The sequence below is a fragment of the Anticarsia gemmatalis genome, chromosome 10 (assembly GCF_050436995.1).
Source record: "Anticarsia gemmatalis isolate Benzon Research Colony breed Stoneville strain chromosome 10, ilAntGemm2 primary, whole genome shotgun sequence".
Lineage (NCBI taxonomy): Eukaryota > Metazoa > Arthropoda > Insecta > Lepidoptera > Erebidae > Anticarsia > Anticarsia gemmatalis.
Window position 1 is genome coordinate 1,976,911 of NC_134754.1, and position 21,911 is coordinate 1,998,821.

The window sequence follows — 21,911 nt, forward strand, 5'->3', positions numbered from 1 at the left end:
ATATTAAGATGGGTTATTAAGATGTACGGAGCTTTGTACTACTGTAGTAGTTATACAATCGATATAATAATATAATTATTATTAATGTAGTGTAGCTCGATTCTCTACCATTTCTTCTTCTTATCGGATGGTGGTCAACCTAATGTCAAAGTTGTTCAAGCCGACCTTTTACGTGCCCTCCGAAGCACGGAGACGCCCTATTCAAATACTACTATGCGGTCACCCATCTATAGAATGACCACGCCAAGGCTTGCTTAACCCACAGATCGTTTACCGACCGGTGAGCGCAACTGGCTACCACTATTGACTACCGACAACCGGCTACCTATCAAGAAACTTTGTATGAAAATCTGATCAGCGCCTCTAGCGGGCATCGTAGAAATTATTTTGGCAGTACATTTTAAATGTCAAACTTTCGATACTCGTTTACAGTGCTGGGATGTTTAAAGGTCGTAAGTCTGACAGATTTGTACCGTTTGTTTGGTTTTGCATATTAAGATGGGTTATTCAGATGTAGGGAGCTATGTACTACTGTAGTTATACGATCGATATAATTATTAATGTAGTGTTTGCTGTGCTGGGATGTTATTGGTGGATTTTGTAGTTGAAAGGTCGTAAGCAACAGACTTGAATGGAGACGTTTTCTTTCATAGTCTTATACTTGTATTGTAAAACATTAAGCAGTTTGTGTTAGAGGTTCACAGACTTGTCTACCTATATCATACATATTATTATGCTGATATTCAGAAACATAAACCATTCATAACTATTATATACTACTAAAGAAATTAAACAATTATATTTTAAACAATGTTGTTTTATTTAAACCACAAAAAGCTCTTATGGCATTATGTTTCCCAAACGAAACTATAGTAAAGTTATCCTACTGAGCAAATGGATAATAGTCTTAGTAGGTAGTGTAGAGTATGTTTAACTTACAGTTTTGCAAATGAAAAATACAAGCCAAATAACTCCTAACAAAAATCAATCGAATACAAAACCACCCTTACCCAATAACTTTCGCTTCACAGATAAGAGAAAGCCATCATACTCATATAACATAGATCGAACATTATCACAACGAACCCAAGGTTCAGCCCAGGCTTATTAATGTGGGTTTGTCACGTACACCCAGATGCATAATAAGCGTTACTTTCTTAATGTAACACGAGTAGCTCATTATTTTATTTTTGACAAGGAAATCTGCCTGGTTTATTGGTGCGATGCTGATTGGGAGATAATGTTAAGTTTTTGATTTGGACAAAGAAAATAGTAACACGATATTGATGGATTTAATTTAAAAAATGTTTAAATACCAGCTTTATATACGTGTATAAAATCTTTCGAATTATCTATCGCAACATAAACTAGCCTAAAATGATATTATAATAAGAGGCCTCAAAAAATTAGACTTTCATAATGCCAGTTAAGTTCTAGCGATTACTGCTTCATACGAACATAACGTTGAACGATATTTACGTTGATAAAAGTCAAGAACATTAATATGAGGATTTAAGTAAGTTGCAGCAATATAGGGTTTCTTAAAGCCAAAACGAATAAAGTATTTTATTTAAAAACAAACCCTCCTATCTAAAGACAGTTAAACAATATAAAATCACGTCAATAACACCTCACATCTAGAAAACCTGACCTGTAGCTTTTCATCACGAAAAAAGCCTCTAACGGGTAACCACATACACAGTTCATCTTCGCACGCACACACGCGCACACCACATGTGTCGAAAACATGCACTCCTGCGCAACACGTTGCGAAAATCAAGCGCGCCAACACTCTAAAATGCATACTATACTAAAAACGATAAAACTGCAAAAATTTCGTACTAATAATTACGTTATATCGTCTTTTATAGAGATATTTAGTCACATGTGATCACCGTATTTGGTATCTTGTTTTTATCTTGTACCTGTCTTTTTCTACTTGACGCGAGTGGCGTATGTCTGTCCTTGTCTAATGACGTCACTGTACGGTAGTTGTGAGTTCTCTCGGATCCCCGAGACACCTTGGAGGTAAACGTGATACGTCTTTAATTGCAGAAGTTTGTTGTAAATGATGCACATTCAAGAGAAAACGTTTAACATTCTCGCTTCATTAAAAATGATAAAAGCAAGCCTCGTTATTTTTATAAGAATTGGAAAAAGCATTCGTTCAATTTATTGAATTACTGCAATTTATGATATAGGAATTTCTAATCAATACATTTTCTAAAGGTTCCCCGTAGTAATTACGCTCAGGGCATTAAAAAGAATATGAAATGGATGAAGGAATATAGCCAGACTGTTTTTTGTCTTTTTGAAATAGTTTCAACAAAATCTACAATAACGTAATGACCGTATAAATAAATTATGAACCTCGTTCATTGAAACAAAAAAAATAACTATAACTGAATAAAGCACATTAATTACTGTCCCATTACTAGGCAACGTTCTCTTTATCAAGTGAGTGAGTGAGTGACTAGAATAAAATTAATAGAAGTTTTTATCCATTACTATCTCACTGCTGGCTAAGGGTCACCTCCCAAATTGAGGAGTTAGGCACGGTCAGTGTAAATAAAAATAATGTAGATATTTTTTTATTTACACGAACATACACATATGCATTACTTCAGCTACAACTTTCCCTCCCCTGTCTTACATCCAGGAGACGGTACAGAACAGGATGGGCAACTGTATTGCTATAAGACATAATATGTATGTCCAGGATAGGGCGAAATGGAGAAGAAAGATTGGGAAGACTGACCCCACTACCATATGGGATACATAGCACGGAAGAGAGAGATATCCATATTATTATGCATAACTATAACGAAAAACTTTAATGAGAGAAATCACTAAAATAATTTTGCTCTACTTTCTTAAATAGGCAATGTATTTCAATACACTGTCAAAAGTTAAACCTGTATGGTAGTAACCATGTGTCATACGAACACATTCGTTCAGAATTTTGTATGAGTCACGTTGGTTTTCTATTGTTGCAGAAGCCATTGGCTAAATATAACTTATTTTAACCACATCATTTACAAGTGGTGACTTATCAGTTATGTAACATGTACGTATCGGAATATCAAACTTATAGATTTAAGTTAACCGTGACTCGAAAAACAGGAGCTTTTGTTGCGCTCTCTAACACAGCATAGGTCATGTGTAATATTTTTTTGTGAATGTGAATAAAATTATAAAATTACACTAAAATCCGTATATCTAAGACACATAAATTACCATAAAACAATATATCCTACGATACAAAAATAATAGGGACAAATCACAACCTCTATAAGGTATCTATCCTTACAATAACTAAAATAATCACCTTGTCTTAAAAACTAAATCGTATCACAACTAATAACTAAAAACAGGTAGTCGAACAGAAAAATGATCATTACCGTATCATAAAACATATAATACCCCACTTTGTACAAGCTCCTGAACTATCATACATACAACGATATCAAACCGTGGACGAAGCGAGTCGCGTGTCAGAGCTGAATTAGTGCAGTGCGACCTCGCGTGTCGTCAGCATCGACTGTCGATATTTTATATCGATATTTACCGATGCGAAGCAACGACTTATTGCCACCGATCGTCTGATAACAAGCCGATTTGTTAGTGGTGCGCAGTTTTGTTTGTTTTAACAACGATCCAGATCGTTAGGTTGGTTTCTAGGGATCTGAGATGATTTGAATGATTATGCAAGATTGTATAAATTGTTTTTGAATATTTTAGCAAAAATTTCAAGCAATTTTTTAGTAGATACGTATGCTATTAACTAATGAGGAATGATTTATCTGCCGCAATCTACATTGATGCTTATACTTCCAAAAGTCACAAAATCACCGCGAGTGATCAGTAACATAATCAATTGAAACTTAATTTTAATGTCCAAACATTATATTAATAAGCATACATTACTTTGTTACGCACACAACACGCACACCAGTTAACAAATCATAAAAATGTAGCGTGCGAACCATGCTGCGCAGTTTAATAACTCACATTGTACATCAAGATAGCAGTCGATTATATTTCAGAAGCGTCGAAATAAATTCATATTCATAGCGCACTTTTTATCGATAACAAGTCGCGTCACTTGCGCAGGGCCGGCTCGTTAGGTCGTCGGTAATGTGTCGACATTTCTGTCGCCGACTAGCGCGGTGCGGGTTAAACGCATCGTGTGGTTTACGATATAGACGCAAATTAGCAAGCGGCTTGCACGCAGTGGTTATAACTGCGAAAAAAAAAGGTAATAGCAACCGTCTTTAGGTAAAGCAAACGGTGTGGCATTAATGATTGAACATTGAAGGGTGAATAATTGTTTTCCGCCAAGTACGGTGGTGGAGTGCTACGTGAGGTTTCGCACTTCGTGATAGTGTTTTGATCGCACTTTAAGGGGATAAGTAAGAATATTGCGGAATGTTATAAGCTTTTTATGTTGGTTCTAGTTAATCGTAAATACTTGTTCATTATGGGTATCTTGGAAAATTACATTCTGTATGTTGTGTGCTTATACCAATCGCTGCAGAATTACATTTTACGAATTCAATTTTATATAATTGGCATTTTGAATAACTTATAGTATACTGGCTTTTTACGAGACTGGATTATTGTAAGGGTTTTGTAACCCGGAAGTTGCACTTTTTCAAAGAAGAAATAAGGTTTTACCGTACCTACTTCTTTTTCGAAATTTTTAGTGAAACTGCAACAGCGTACAAACCTTTTGACATGAAACTGACTGTTCATTGACACTTAAAACAAGGTAACTTTTAAATGTCTTCACATAAAGAAAGTTTCAATAATGTCTTCACAATACAAAATGACACAGACATCTAAGAACACATGCTCTACCATACAGTAACCGATAAGCGATAGGATATTGAAATCGATATCAATAAAGCCATCGACATCACTATCTTCTAGATCTTATCGATATAGTTCTACGGTCGGTTAAAAATAATTACATTTAGCATGCAAATGGTTGGAACGTTTTACACGCCTCCTCGTGTAATGATCATGATGACTTCAGGTACTAAAGGTAACATCTGCCGTGCTTCAGGCGATGGTGTACGCAGTGGTGTAAACGCCAAGTTAGGTGTAAAAAGAGAGAATACAAGTTGTTTTATCTTCGATAGAATTCAGAATTATGGTAAAAATCTGTTTAGACTGTTAAGGTGTGCAAGTTAATCAATGCATAATTTAAAATTGAGTTTAAAACTTTATCATATGATTAAGAACAGAAGAGTATTGCTTTACACATTTTTTTAGTAAGGCTTCTTTGGCATCGTTATTTTATCCTTGAAATGTATGGCAAAATCAGTAAAAATTTCGCTTCGAAAAATTTATGAAAAATCGATCCCCAGTACACTAAATTTTGGTAACTTATTACTTTATTCATTTGTGGTTTATTTGACAAAAATTACAAAGTTGTGTTTTTTCATATGACTTTAAAACTCATGTCGACTTTGTTTGTAACTTGGCTCTATGTTTCCATAATTATTTTCCATACAACGTAACATACATTGAGGTACAGGTGTTGTCTAATAGATTTATAATTGGCGTGATCGAATGATAAGCGCTACATACACCTATTAAACCTTTGTTGTCGTCAATTTGCAGCGATAATGTACCCGGAGCCGGTCATTTAATTATGCATTGTCGTTTCACAAACGATGCATAATCATTTATATTGTCACGGGAACTTTGTAAAAATATGTTATAATAGCTTCTGCCGGCGGCTGCGCACGAGTTGATTATTTTGACTATTTTCCTTCAGACTTCCAAGAATCGCCTGAGAATAAGTAGGAGCTAAAGAGTAAGGCTTAATGTGCCGAAAAATAAATATTTTAATCTTTTAATTTCCATAGCATTAAGCCGTTGCATTTACTTATGCTCCCATACCGGTAATTTTCGTTGAATCAGGGAGAGAAACGTAATACATTTTTCAGTGTCAGGGACATGATAATTTACCATTACTCGAAATTATATAAAAAGCTAGAATTTGTTCATAAGTTTCAGTTGCACAAATAGACACTTCTACTAATAGTTCAAAGAGCTTTGTCGATAGTCTTTAAGCAAAATCAATAACAAAGAAGCGATCGAACCAATTTTGGTTATAAATCGACTTCTATACACAAAAAAGATGCAAACAGTTACTTTTATAAAGTATTTACCATAATTTTCTCCTCTTTTTAATCTTTATCACGTAAATTATGACACATTCATCCCCTTCATACAAACAACGGTCCAACCGTCACCTGTCACGAGTATTGATTGTTACTGCAACATGTAACACAATACGCAACAATTGGTCACAAACGATAACATCACACATCTGCCTCAACACCTTATCTTAACTTATGCATTATAGTTTCGCGAAAGTAGCATCGTATATGTTGCGATAACAATCGTTATGAACAAAAATCTGCTTTTTGAAACGTGTGAAATTAAAATGAGGCGGAGTTAGATGGTGTAGGTGAAGTTTGGTTTTGGGAAAAGTGGAAACTGACTAATAAACGGGTGTATCTTAGATACACATAACATCGTCTTCATCATCAATTACCATAAGGTGAAATAAGAGGCAACTACCTCATCAAATATCTAAGAAAGTAAGTAATACAGTAATAGAATTAGGAGCTTAAGGTGTCCTTTTAGTTGATATAATAAATTATAAATAATAAACACACTTTAATGAAAAGTATCTGACCACTAACTATATCATAAAATAAATAAAAAAATAGTATACCTCTAATATATTTAGTATTTCTACCATGACCATATTGATCCATTATTTAACTGTACTAGAATGTGAACGTAACTAAATGTACGTACCTAAGTATATAATTCCATAACAATCAAATCATATTAATATTAATAAAAATATGACAATCGCACACGCAACCGTCAAAACAAATATAAACTAACAAAGTTACTATTACCTTAACAGAGAAATATTATTATAAATTCTATCATATTATAAACAAGGAGTTTATTTACTTTTTACATAATTCGCTGTAATAAACCACCCGCGGCAGACACTCACGCTACCGATTTACATACATCCCCGCAACATAACTATATATAAAACCAGACAATTTACCTTACGGCTCCTCTATCGTTATAATCTATAAAAATTAAACAAAAATAACATTTTAAAACGACTATAAGTTTCAACCTTACAACTTTCATATTAAGATTGACATGATATGCAATGAAAAAAATTGTTGAAGTGTTGAGCAAAGATCTTTTAAGACCTCACGAACTACATTTTATAAAAAAATCGCTCTTATTTCTAAAAGGATAGAGTTGATATTCCCGTTGTTAGTTAGTGGCTAGTGTGGCTGTATAATTTAGTGTACAAAGTGATGAGATTAATTATAAAGATGCATCTAGAGACTGGTTGCACGTAACGGTGGACGTTGACAGGCGAAATAATGCTCTTAGTGAGAAATGTGCTCACTAATTAATTTCTATGAACACATTCAAAGATTTCATTATTATTTTCATCTCATTCGTATATTTAAGATAGCCGAGTAGTATAAGTTGGTACATCCCACGGTCCTGGTTGCAGGTTCGAACCCGAGAAAACCAATGATTTTTCGAAGTTATGCGTGTATTAGAAATAATTATTACTTGTCCCAACGGAGAAGGAAAACATCATGATGCAACTTTGCACGCTTGAGAGTTCTAAAGAACTGTTCTTGAAGGTTTGCAAAGTCCCCAACCCGCACTTGGCCAGCGTGGTGGACTCAAGGCCTAACCCCTTCCTCATTACGGAAGGAGACCTTTTAATTTATTTATTTTATTTATTCGTGTTATAGGTAATCCAGGTAACCGGGCAAATATACCGTTTTTTCACGATAATAATAATTTATGTTAAATATCTTGTTCCCTGTCTAGTTAAATTAGCATTTCAGATTAACTTTTAGTTTATTTTACAGCTAAATATATTATTATGTATAACCAGTTTAAATTCTTAACTATGTTTGCAATGAATTAACAAAATATTTTTTTTTCTTGTAACGTAATATTATAACTATTATTATAATTAAATGAACAAGCGTGAATTAATTACATTTTAATATTCTTAGTTAAAAAAATATTAAAGTGAGAATATTGGAATGCTTATAAATTACGAGTTGTAGTACTATGTTTCTTAGGTTTTATTACATGCGTATAAAAGTTGCCGTACTTTAACTAAAATAAGAAGTGTTGCAGTTTTCTAGATTATTGCGAACATACTAACGCACATGTCACTTTGTATTTATTACTAGCTGACCCGCGCAACTTCGCTTGCGTCACATAAGAGAATCATAATTTTCCCCGTATTTGTAACATTTTTCACTGGTACTCTACTCCTATTGGTCGTAGCGTGATGAAATACAGCCTATATCATTCCTCGATTTATGGGCTATCTAACACTGAAAGAATTTTTAAAAGCGGACCAGTAGTTCCCGAGATTAGCGCGTTCAAACAAACAAACCAACAAACAAACAAACAAACAATCAAACAAACAAACAAACTCTTCAGCTTTATAATATTATAGTATAGATAGAATAATTATAGGATATTCTAGAGTGTAAAACTACACATAAAAAGACGATTCATTTGATTACAGTCTGACACAAACATATTTATTACGATTTTATGTATACTCTAAAACAGTTTGACAAGTTAAACATGTCTGCCGTCCAAACAAAGAGTGCAGTAAGGAACTTCGCAATGATTTCGAGTAATCGGCGCCTAAAGTTTATTTTTTATTCTTTTGTGTCTTTACTTTCTGCATGATCTTAATCAAAAATGTTTGTGAAACAAATTTCGGTTAATATTTCTAGTGTTTTTTTAACTAACCCTTTTCATTATAAGTTTGTTAGAATATATACAATTAAAGAAAAACACTTTATGTTTAGTAAAACTAAACTCTGAATGCAATAATTTACAAGAATAAATGCAGCAAGTGCGTGCGATACTGCGCTAATCACTAGCAAAAATAGGATACTGCAAAATAAATGCAATTATTTGTATTCTACACAATATCGACAGAATGGCGATACTAAGTGAAAATGCAGTAAGTAAAAATGTTACTGCATTTAAAACTAGTGTAAACTATACACAAACTGCAGTCGGATTGCTAATGACGAATGCAGTATGCAACATTACTGCACTTTGATGTAGGACACTGTTACAACCAATTACTTAGCAATACTATATTTCAAAAAAAGCAAGTTATCTTACTGCATTACTGATTAACACTAATTGTGTGAAGTCAAAGAAAATAACGTAGGGCAAGATGCAGTAAAGTCTCTAACTGCATTTATCACTAACTATTTTGTACTCTTCAGAATACTTACTGCAGTCTGCCTTATCAAAACTACACGTTCCCATGCAGTTATCTTTACGAGGATTAAACCATCGTATAGAGCTCATTTTGGCGAATCCCAATATATAATTAAGTCATTTTACGAAAAAAATTTCCTTACTGCATTTTTTGTTTGGACGGCAGATGTATTTTTAACTTTATGAGTTAAAAAACTTTCTATATGAATAAACATAATATTAGTTTGTCTGTTAAGAATAATAATATAAAAACAAAACATTATAACAACAGCTGACCCGCAAGCTTATGTAGAAAAAATATTAAACAGGCCACCGTTTGATACAACTCCTTTATTCAGGCAATACGCATAATTGTCAAATAAGCTAGATAATTCCCAGTTTCTGAGGTATATTTAGCGGTAAATTATCTATTCAATAGCGTTTAAGCTCATATAAAAATGACTGTTTCATTAGATAAGCTACCGCTAAATGTAAGGTGGGTAAGTCGTACATGCTCTCTACTAAGTTGTCTATTAGAGGCGCCCATTGCCAGTTGCGCTCACCGGTCGGTAAACGATCAGTGGGTAAAGCGACCATTGGCGCGGTCATTCCATAGATGGGTGACCGCATAGTGGTATTTGAACTGGGCGTCTCCGTGCTTCGGAGGGCACGTTAAAAGTCGGTCCCGGTTGTTGTCTACTAAGATAACAGTCGTTAAGTCATGTCAAAGATCTCTCGGGCGGCTTCAACAACTTTGACACTAGGTTGACCACTAACCATACGACAAACAAACAACAACTAAGTTGCCGGCCTATAGCGTGAGATACAAATGCTTACTCAGCTGTACAAGATCCCGCTGTATTGAATTAAAACTCGACTACTGGCTACTAGTCATACGCATGATACGCATCGCATGCCTCACGCATCTGACAACAAGTTTCATCATATTATACTTATTAGGCCCTTCGTACACAAGACTTGACTGCTTTTGTGGCGCGGTCGATAGTGCCGAGATTTCGGGTTCGAATCCTAGATAGAGCCAAAAAAGCTTTTATGAGCTTTTTACACACGTTTTTAGGAAGTCGAGTTTCTGAACCTCGTTTACTCTTAAGTTGGCCGATTTCGATGAGGGCATTATTATTATTTATTACTAGCTGACCCGCGCAACTTCGCTTGCGTCACAGTGAATTTTTCCCCGTTTTTGTAACATTTTTTACTGGTACTCTGCTCCTATTGGTCGTAGCCTGATGATATATCTAATAGTGAAATAATTTTTCAAATCGGACCAAACAAACAAACAATCAAACAAACAAACTCCTTAGCTTTATAATATTAGTATAGATAAGCATAGATAGTATTTATAATATCACACGCAAAACTTCGATATTTAGCGATTTTAGTTTTCAAGTGACTACCGCGTACGTGAACGCGATTCGTGCACGAATAAGTCAAAGTCAAAGTCAAATATTCTTTATTTCATAAACTTTAACAAGTATTTGAAATCGTCAAAATATTTTTTATCTACCACCGTTTCGGAAAAGCTGTTGCTCGTAAGAAGAAACGGCAAGAAACTCACGGCTTGCTCTTTTTAAATGTCAATATTTCAAAATTAATAACAATGTCATAATAATGAAATATAACAAATTAATAACAATGTCATAATAATTAATAACAATGTCATAATATCAAATTGTAATACATTATTTTGAAATAGACTTGGTAGAAGCAGCACAGTCCCAAGCTTTGTTATCATCTAAATAATCTTTAATAGCATAATATCCCTTACGACATAAATTACTTTTTACTAATAACTTAAATTTATTGAGACTTAAATTTTGAATTTCACTCGGGATTTTATTGTAGAATCGCACACACTGACCTCCGAAGGATTTATTTATTTTTTGGAGCCTAGTGACTGGGATAACAAGTTTGTCTTTATTGCATGTATTTATATTGTGCATGTCACTCTTTTTTTTAAAAAGGGATATATTTTTATGTACATAAATTAAGTTTTCATAAATATATTGACTTGCCACTGTCATTATATTTATTTCCTTGAAATTTTCCCTTAGTGAATGTCTACTTCCTAAATTATAAATTGCACGAATAGCCCTTTTCTGCAGCACAAAGATGGTTTGGGTGTCGGCAGCATTACCCCAGAGTAGAATTCCATAAGACATGACACTATGGAAGTAACTGAAGTAGACTAATCTAGCTGTTTCAATGTCAGTAAGTTGACGAATTTTTCTGACCGCGTAGGCTGCAGAACTAAGTCTATTCGCCAATTGTGATATATGAGGTCCCCACTGTAACTTACAATCTATTGTAATGCCTAAACAATTTAGCATTATCCACAAGGTCCAACACATCTTCCTTATAGATTAAATAGATTTGTATGTCGCTTGAACACGAAAGTCGTTGAGTATCGGCTTGTGTACGAAGGGGCTTATTTATAAGGAACGTATATCAATTACCTTAAGGTTTTATTCTTTCGAACATCGCGTATATTTACATGATTCATTTGTGTTATAATTGTTGCGTTTATTGTTTGGTACAATATGTATGGATGTGTATTAAGCAAAATAAGTTCGTAGGCAAGTGGAGTTGTTTGATCTTAACAATACGCCATTGCAAAAAAAGGTGAATTTTATGTTTATTGTTTAAGCGTATGTTTCTTTTGGCAACCACTATTTAGTCGTAAGGTTTATTCATTTCATCATATTCATCATTATTTCACTATATCCATCAGTATAAAAAATATATATAAACTAATATATATTTTAAAGTATTATGTCGTTTTAAGCTTTTCAGCTTTATAACCGAAGCATTTTACATGAAATGAAACAAGGTGAACTATATTTTTAATTGCAAAAGAAGTGGCGGACGGACTGAAAAGGTAGGCGTAGTATGTAATGTAGAATGATGTTATTAAAAGATAACTAATTAACTAAATGTATCATATAAATTCAAACCTCCACATTTATAATATTAGCAAGACACCAAAACTTAAACTAAGTTGGTAGTAAACTGACTAATTAAGTAGATTATGAAAAAAAAAAATGTTTATGAAAAATGGACTAAAACAATGGCCTAAGGCAAGGAAAGCCACCTGTCAGTGCCTATGTCAATTATTTTTTATGCATATAAAGTAATTTTGCAATAAAGTAACTTACCCTACACCCTAAGGAAAGACAGGAATGTGGACAATGAAATTATTGTCTCTTGCATACATAAATTATGACCGAGACATTCAAATTATGCGTCACTTAAGTGGTTTTTAATGTACAGGCTATCATTATTTTCTATTATCGTATTTTTTGCGAAACAAAGCACATTTTACACTACAATGAAATATGTTTTAGTCTTCCGAGGCCTTCTTAAAACAAAAGAATTTGAGTCAAAAATTCTGTAAAGAGACTTACTTCTGAAGCTTCAAGCTAATTTAGTCTTCCGAGGATGTGAACTAATACTAGAAACTTTCTCGCCTTAAAAAATCTTTAAGATATTTATGCGGCCCGAAGTCGAAAATGTGTGTTAATGAGATATGCATTTAATCTGCCGAGATCCTATTTTTATGACATTATTTTGAAAACCTTAAATTTTCAATTAAGTTACTGTATTGCAAGCCAGAATTACGCTCCTAAACCTAGCACTGTAGACCTCCAAAGTCGTCAAACAGACCAATAAACAGATCCAAAACCTCACAAACGTCACAGTCCCAGATTATCATAGAAACAGTAGCAAACACTAGGAATTATTACACGAACTCAACTCGAAGGGTGTATAAGTCAAAATCGGCGCGCGCTTGCACCGTCAACGATCGTAAACAACATTAACATTGCCGTAAATTGTGTGATGACGTAATACTCCTTGCACAGTAGCCGGTGAAGAAACGGGGGCTATGAAATATAGCGGGATGTTGAGCGAAGCGGGTAGCCTTGAGTGATATAATTCTAGTCGAATAAATATCTTTTAGAAAATATTTTTTTTTTTAAATATGTGCAATGTTTGTGATGTCACCTTTATCCCCTTCCATTTAAATACAAGCATACAGGTCATACAGAAGGATTAAATATGAAAGCATAGAAAGTTATAGCTATGAATTAAGCAGAGTTTATCCACTTACTGCTCCTAAATACCCCAATTATAGAATTGACGTAAAAATTATACTAAATCTGTCATGAAATACTTACAGAATCGAAGTAATTTAAACCATTTATTGTTGTAACATTTAAAAAAACATCACAAATACAGTACTCAGTAACCAGTCGGTACATTTATATGCAAGAAGTGTCTACAGCTCAGTGTACGCTGTGCTAGGCACAGCACTGATTTTTAGCTGCCCCTAATAATATATTTAATATTGCACGCGACAAAAAAAAACAACACAGTACTTTAAGAAATAAAAACAAATGAATTATTATGATGAGAGCTCAAAGAACTGGCTAACAAAACGATGAGCTTGAAGAGATTTTAAGTATACCGCTAACTTCATAGCTCCATATAACATATTATTGGTGAAATAATCTGAACACAGAGCCACCGTGCAACATAACTCTCAATTATCGACATCAAAGCTCGCGACGACTGTCCTGGCCACGTCAAAGTTCATAGTGTACTATGACGTCACGTGACGAACATTGATTTATACGCACATAGTTTTTGATATTTGAATAAATATCTACGTAATAATGTATTGAGGTGACTTATCTATAAGATATTGAGAGAAACCGGTCGTTTCTAGGTTTGTTTATTCTAAGTAATCTCGGAAAAAGATAAGCTATGGTAATGGTTTATTTTATCGTTTAATATGTTTATGATCCCTTCACTGTAAGGTACATGGTCACTGACTGACATGTTAGATTGTTTAGGAATGTACCTACTTGTACCGTAATTTTATTACATTCTTTTTCCTCAGACTGACAATTTCTACGCCTTAAAATGAACCTCATAATTGAGGCCTGAGAACTTCCTCTTGCTCTTCTCCCCAATATGGTCCCATTTTTTCTACCTAAGCGTAAGATCAAAAAAATCATTCAAAATATCCTTTACTTCGTAAACTTCGTAAGTACAAAGTATTTGAAATAGTCATGTATTGTAATATTTGATCGCTTCGGAAAAGCTGGCTGCTCGTGAAAAGAAACGGCAAGAAACGTCAATATTTTTATTACAATTCCATGTTGATGATTTACAGTGTGCAATTTAAAAAATAGAGTTAATAATAAAAAAGGTTGGGTAGTTCTGACATTTGAGTCTTCTATCAATAAAAAAAAGAGTACCTGTCACTTCAAGGAAACATATAAATAACTATATTGCATCACTAATATATTATTATTGGGATGGGATATTACAAGTATCGAGTGTTCATAAATCTAAGCAAGAGGCTGCAATAAAGAAGGCAAACGCAAGGAAACTGGATATAGATTAACTGTGTACGTGCCGACAATACTGATGTAATGAAAGTTTGTCTCTACGCGATCACTACCGTTTTGCTGTGATATTTTTGAAGTATATGAGATTGTATTTAAGTTACGATTTCGGCGACGTAGCATCATTTTGCAATACAATAATGTTTTAATTTAGATGACTTACTTAATGATTGTCTCTTTTAGTTTAATAGGCTGTCATTGCCATATTTGACAGGTATATAACGCCCTAATTGATTATCTAGATACCTAGACATCCTTAATAGATTTTGTGCATTTGTTTTAATGAAGAGCCGAATGGTATAAGTTTGTACCTCCCTCGTAAGTGGTCGACGGTTCGAACCCGAGACCCGCATTTGGGCAGCGTTGTGAACTTAAGACCGAATACTACCCTCTTTCGGGAAAATACCCTTGCCCAGCACTGGGACGGTAAAGAGTTGAAAGTAACAGTAGACATCAATCTAAAGGCTGCTGTGGCGAGAACTACTTTGTATTTCATATCACTTACTACATAATATGAATTAACTAACCCGTGAAATGAAGGCATCATATAAAACCAATGATGCAACTATAACACATTAATTTTTATGCCAAAACACTGAAGATGTTAATCTAAAGTGTATCTAAATACCCGTACTAATTCAGTAAATGGCATCACCTGCCATGGAGCTATTACTTTACTCCTCAGGCTTCGTGAGGGAGGTCCTATCTCTCATAATAACATTGTAGATAGGCTAATGATGATGATCATATTGGCCTATTTAGTTTGTCTTGCAGATGATCAGCCGAAGGCTATATTGAAGCCTGGCTTTTCTCGTGTTGAATAAAAATTGGACTTACGTAAGTTTTTAGTATATGAAAGGCTTATACTTGAAGGTCAGACACGAAACACGACAATTTATAATTTTTTATAATGCATATTTTGAATGGCAAAGGTTTTTAACAGTCTTCGTAACCTGCGGTTCTGTATGTATGTAAGTTGTTTCAAATACGTGCAAAGATTATCTTCAATATATAAACCGAAATTCACATTATTTATAGCTATAAATTAGATAATAATCTATATTTACTAATATTATATAGTCTATTATATGTTGTACACAAAACAAACATGTTTAAGTAATTAGTTAACTAATTAGTGGTATTCGACAAGAAAGCTTGCGTGTTTATCACGAGGTACCTATTTTATATACAGTTTGGATTAAATTCAAACTAAATTCACTTTATAAGGCTTACAATAAATTGAAGACAATGATACAAAACCCAATAATATCAACAAAGAAGACCTGACTATTTACAAACTAAATGAAAATATAGAAGATAGCTGACCCGCGCAACTTCGCTTGCGTCACATAAGAGGGAATGGGTCAAAATTTTCCCCGTTTTTGTAACATTTTTCACTGGCACTCTGCTCCTATTGGTAGTAGCGTGATGGTATAGCCTATAACCTTCCCCGATAAATGGACTATCTAACACTGAAAGAATTTTTCAAATCGGACCAGTAGTTCCTGAGATTAGCGCGTTCAAACAAACAAACAAACAAACTCTTCAGCTTTATAATATTAGTATAGATATAGCAGTAATGACATAGAAAAGCAAAGCCATAAGAAAGAATCACCTGTAAATTTGAAGCTGTCTGTTACGCTTTTACGACTAAACTACTGGATCTATTTCGGTGAAATATATCAAAGAAGAGTTCAAGACACCAGAGCGTGACGAATATTAAAAAGGAAACCAACAATAAATAAATAAAGAAAGGAAAAATGTACGCACCTTGCAGAGTTTCTTCTTGATCGTAGATTCCAAATTCTGTCAAAGAAATAGAGTATTTGTTAGGTGTTAGACAAGCAAAGAAAATCAAGTCCTGTTATTAGATTATTGTATTAAAGAAGAATGTTAGCCTGCGATCCATCAGAGTTAAAAGAAAACAGTAGTTCGATTCTCTACAATTATTGACTGCTGACTATCGAGAAATTTTCTATGAAAATCTGTTTAGCGCCCCTACCGGACTCCGTAGGAACTATTTTGCCAGTACATTTTAAATGTCAAACTCTCGATACTCGACAGTACCGATTGTAGAGAATCAAGTTACAGAATATAGTTGCTTTTAATTCATTTTGACGAGACTTCAACAACGGAAAATATTTAGCGAAAAAATTTAAAACCGATTGGAACAAAGAGAAGAATGTACAGAATGCTCGTTATTTAAAAAATGCCTGTTTTAAATAAAAATACTGAAATAAAATGCCTTTATAATTTAAAGCCATTTGTAAAAATCTCGTCATAATGTAAAACTGTATTTTGTTTCGATTAATAGAATTATTGCATTCAGAAAACATCACCGCGTCATGCAATTAGAGATAGGAGAATTAGAGGTTAAAGGATAGAAATAAAAACAAGATTATAGATTTTGAAAAGAATTTATTTATACATACATATATAATATCACGCCTTTTCCCATAGGGGTGGGCAAAGACCAAAGAACGCCAATTGGTAAACATACGATCCTTACAAACTTCCCATGCCTCATTCACATCCATACATCTTGTCATACAGGACCTCCAGTTTATTTATATACACTATAATAAAGTATATAAGGAAGGCGAAAGTATCTTGTAAATATAATCAATATAAGAATCATCGTATTTTGGCATGCAAGAGACACGATACTTCAAATAAATTTGTAACCTTACAACTTTATTGACTGAAATTCAGTAAGCTACCATTAAGAATTTAACCTCGAAATGAGACAGGTTTGAGACAAGATTAAAGACGAAAAATCAGCTTTATTTTAAGGCACCTTGATCTCAATACAAATTTAGTAAAACATTACATATGACAGTGATCTACCATAACGATCTCTCAACGTTCAAAGTTTATAATACATACATACAGAGTATCACGCCTTTTATACCCAAAGGTTTAGGTAGAGGTGTATGAAATACACACGTGTTTCGCCGTTTATACGTTAGTCCTATATAAGTGGGGTAAGTCTATTGCCTTTTCTGGGCACGTTACCAAACTCTGTGCTACTATAGAGACATTTTCTTAGACAAATTAGAAAATACCAATAGCACTTTCTACGACTCGGGAATCGACGCCATAATCAGCAGTCGGATACCCTACCCACCGCGCAACGAAGACAAGAAAGAGTTCATATTACTCTGTAGATTTTAATCCAAAAAAATCATGAAATTTATGACGTTCAGTGAAAATCGTTTTAATAAAACTTTACATGCGCTATAGGCAATTCATTTCGTGTATAATTCGGCCATACAATTAATTAAGCCGATGGTCGGACAATAAATATCACGTATAACATTTATGAAGTAACTTCAATCAGTATATTGGTTGTTTTATTGAAGCAAGTCACGAATATATCGAATGTACGTGTGCATGTTGCTATTGACAGATGGCTTAAATTTGCAGAACTTCAATTACGAATACGATAAAGTAATATGAACCAAACTACTTTCCATCAAACGGTCGAAAAGTGTAATACAGTAAAGTAGAAATTTCCCCTACAAAATTAAATATTGTAACAAAAGGTATATAGGTGTATAAAAACGATATTAGTATAGTCTACGTAAATAGCACAACTCACGCTAAAACGACGACTTATAACCAACTATCAAGATTCTCTATCAAGTGAAAACTGTATTGCAACACCGTGATGTTTATTTCATTTAATATAAATACTGGTTTTTGGCAAATTGTACTCAACATCGCGCGATTTATTGTAACAGATTTATGTAAAAAATAATGTTAATACCCAAACGACCCAGAAAGGCGCAGTAAAACAAATTAGGGACGATTTACTTCATGTATTTTGAACCTACACTGCGAATTTTGAAACATAACGATCCGTTTCGTGACAAAATTAATTGTTTAAGGCTTAGTATGTCTGCTTTCTGACTCAGTCATTCAATGAAACTACAGATTAAGACCTCATATCCAATGTTATACTTATTTACACCAGAAAATAGATTAGCCACATGACAAAAAATCGAAACATGTTTTTAGTGTCGCTAAAATATTAGGTGGAAAGAAAAGGTTAAGAAAAAACTACTAGAAATAAGCATATTCGACATATATTGGCCTTTTTGTAGAGCAGTAGACTACAAGTCACACTTGAAAAGCCCTACGTTTGTTAGTCCCATTATTCTTCTAAAGGAATAGATATAAACTCAAACCAATAACCAATTTCTACAAAATATAAAAAAAATATTCTCCCAATCTCGTCTATTTAACTAACAAAACGTCATAAGTGTCATTGTGGCAGCAGTCGCACGGCGTCGACCCAGATAACGATGTAATTGCAAGCCTTGATCCGCGCAAGCGCCGCCATTAGCGCGCATTTTAAATACCCCGAGTTGTATCCTAATTGCAGGGATATAGGCCACATGTGAGAAACCAATTGTAATTGTAGACAAGTGAATTATGTCAGTGTAATTTGCTACTGTACTTAATGGTTTTTATACTTAAACGATTTGCTGTACTTTTCATAAAAAGGTAAGTAGTAAGACGAAACATACATTTTTCAAATAGATCAATCATGAACGCTTCTGATATGAATTGAAGATACATAGGTTTTATCTAAGATGATCAGTTTAAAAGAAATCTGTGAAAACTGACACAAACACTGCAGCATGCTGTGAACGACAATCTTTTTATTGGTTAACCTGACACCTTAAAAAAATGAACCATATTATTACTTAAGTTACCAAATAATCTGCAGCTACATAAACGATAATATTCCATTCAGTTCCTACTCTAGTTAAGCACATAAGTGAGCACAAACAAATCGTTTAAACCGATAAAACCAGCTCAGCTCGCGTAGATTATAATTATTCATATGCCTCAACTCAACACGGCCCGGCTAACTGGTAAACTGCCATGTTTAAATTATACTAATCTCAGTAATACAAACTAATTATATTTATAGCACGGTATAATTGGTGCGGACGCATTAGCACCGGTTGTAAGAGAAACAAGGTAAGCGAATGTTTGTGTAATTTAATCATAGATGGGTAGAGACTAGAGACGTAAAAAATAAGTTTAGGCAATAACTGTCATTTCCTAAGTGCGACAATCAGTTCTGGACGAATATCTATAATTTGCATTTGGCCAGCGTGATGGTAGATAGAATCAAGACCTCCTCAATTCGGATGTAGGCCCTTGGCCAGAAATTGGTAAGTAATGGATATAGTTTATTGTATTTAATAAGCACAATAGTTGTATGTATGTACTAATTGTAGGTATACCAGCGTATACCTACAAGCTCAACATTTTGTAAATAAATTTAAAAAGTTTGCATTTATTTATTATGTATATTATATTTTCGCACAAATTAAAAGATTGATAGCTCAAATGCCTTCTCCTGTAATTAATAAATACAATCTTAAAAAAAAGTTTCTAACATTGTACTACAATTTGAAGAAATTCTGTCAATTCTAAGAATACCATTTCCGTATGTGTGTATAGAGCTTTTGGCATAATCTTTCTATCTGTATGAAGTGACGCGGCCACGGGCGAGTAGGTCGTTGGCAAAGTATTTCCTCAACTGACAAATGCGTCTGTCAAGACATTTGCAATACAAATCGTAATACATGGAAAGCATGAAGTAATACACAAAAATGTCCAAATTCCCACACGGCTGGCGGCAGGAGTGTGTGGGAGGAAAGAGGGCGAATCGTGAAACGTGCCCGTGAAATTGTGTCAAACGGACCGCGGTCAACCGTAGAGAACCAACATTATTTTTGACAGATATTTTAGTTGATCAACCATTTAATTTGTCTGTTGTAATTTTTTTTCTTGGTAATTAAGAACTTTTTATTTTTTTGTAGAGCCATTTGACATAGAGATAGACCGATCATATTTGAGATATTATTTTAAAACGTTTAAGTTCAGTAGTTAACATATGAATTGATTCCTAGAATTTTGCAGGAATCATTAAAGCAGAGACCGCATTAGATTAAGTTCGGGATAAATAAATATTAAATAATAAAGATTATAGACTAGTATAGTTTATAATCTCTATACCCCTATAGTCAAGTCACTCATGTCTAAGTAACTTTGAAAAATTAGCTTGTAAAACTAAAATAAAAACATAAAGCATCAGTCCCTATTTATAGTTACTTTAACATTTGAGTCATACATCTGAAATAGTCAGAATATGAACGTAAATATAAAGCAACAAGAACATGTTATTCAGTACATTACAAAGTTAGAATCCAAGGATAGAACATGTGTTTATCAGATCATAATCAGTTAATATACGACTAAGTAACACGCACACACATGCTAACAGACCTTTACGGTGTATACTTCATCACTGACCTGAAAATATAACAAGACCTTATATTAATAAAATGCTAAATATTGTTAATTAAGTGCTTTTTTACAAGATATAGATTAGATACTCAGTTACGAAATGAAGTTCTAAAGCAAATAGTCAGGTTTAACGTGATAACGTATAAGGGAATCACTGGCTGTCGACGATTTGTTTCCTTTACTTAAAGTTGGTAATTTTTTACAGCTTTAATGTCGATTTATTAAATTTTAAACTCTTCACGGCTGTAGATGTGGCTGTTAGAGTGAGTAACTCATATAACTAAGACTATAAACAAGGTATCATCCCTAAAAAATAAACAAACGACCGAAATACACAATGATGAAATGCCATATATTTTTATTTGTTATTACATATTCATTATTTACGCAACTCAAAAATTAAATTGTAAATTTGAAGAGAAGAAGTCGTGTTAACTTAGATGATATATGACTATATTTGTAAAAATGCAACATAATGTATGAAAAATCAATAAATTAAACATTTTAATGAACGCGTAATTGATGTTAAGTAATTTTTCATCTGTAATTTATCAAAACAATTGTATTGCCCATAAATATAACGAGAAAACGAGTCTTGAAGCATCTTCTATTAAATATTCTGAGGGTAGTTGTAAAAAAATAATTGTGTATTTAATAGTCACCTGCTTGTCAAGAAACATAAGTTGTCACTCCATGAATTACTTACAAGACGATACTTTTTTGTTCGCAATATGCTAACAATATGCTAATAAGAGCGTGTTGATATCGAAAAACCGCAATTTAGTTTGATTAAACTTCGATCTTTAATACCAGGGAGTTGTAAATTGG

At 33.6% G+C, this 21,911-nt stretch overlaps 1 protein-coding gene across 3 annotated transcripts in view; it reads right to left on the reverse strand.

The window, feature by feature from the left end:
- Positions 1-21,911, reverse strand: part of bs (serum response factor blistered) — a 244,418-nt gene that overhangs the window by 147,582 nt on the left and 74,925 nt on the right. For 2 of the 3 annotated variants that reach the window (XM_076119337.1, XM_076119336.1), the window contains exon 3: positions 16,524-16,559. The exons of the other annotated variant lie outside the window; for it this stretch is intronic. In XM_076119337.1, the coding sequence (XP_075975452.1) occupies positions 16,524-16,559 (36 nt within the window). The remainder of the gene's footprint in view (positions 1-16,523; positions 16,560-21,911) is intronic. 3 annotated transcript variants of the gene reach the window in all.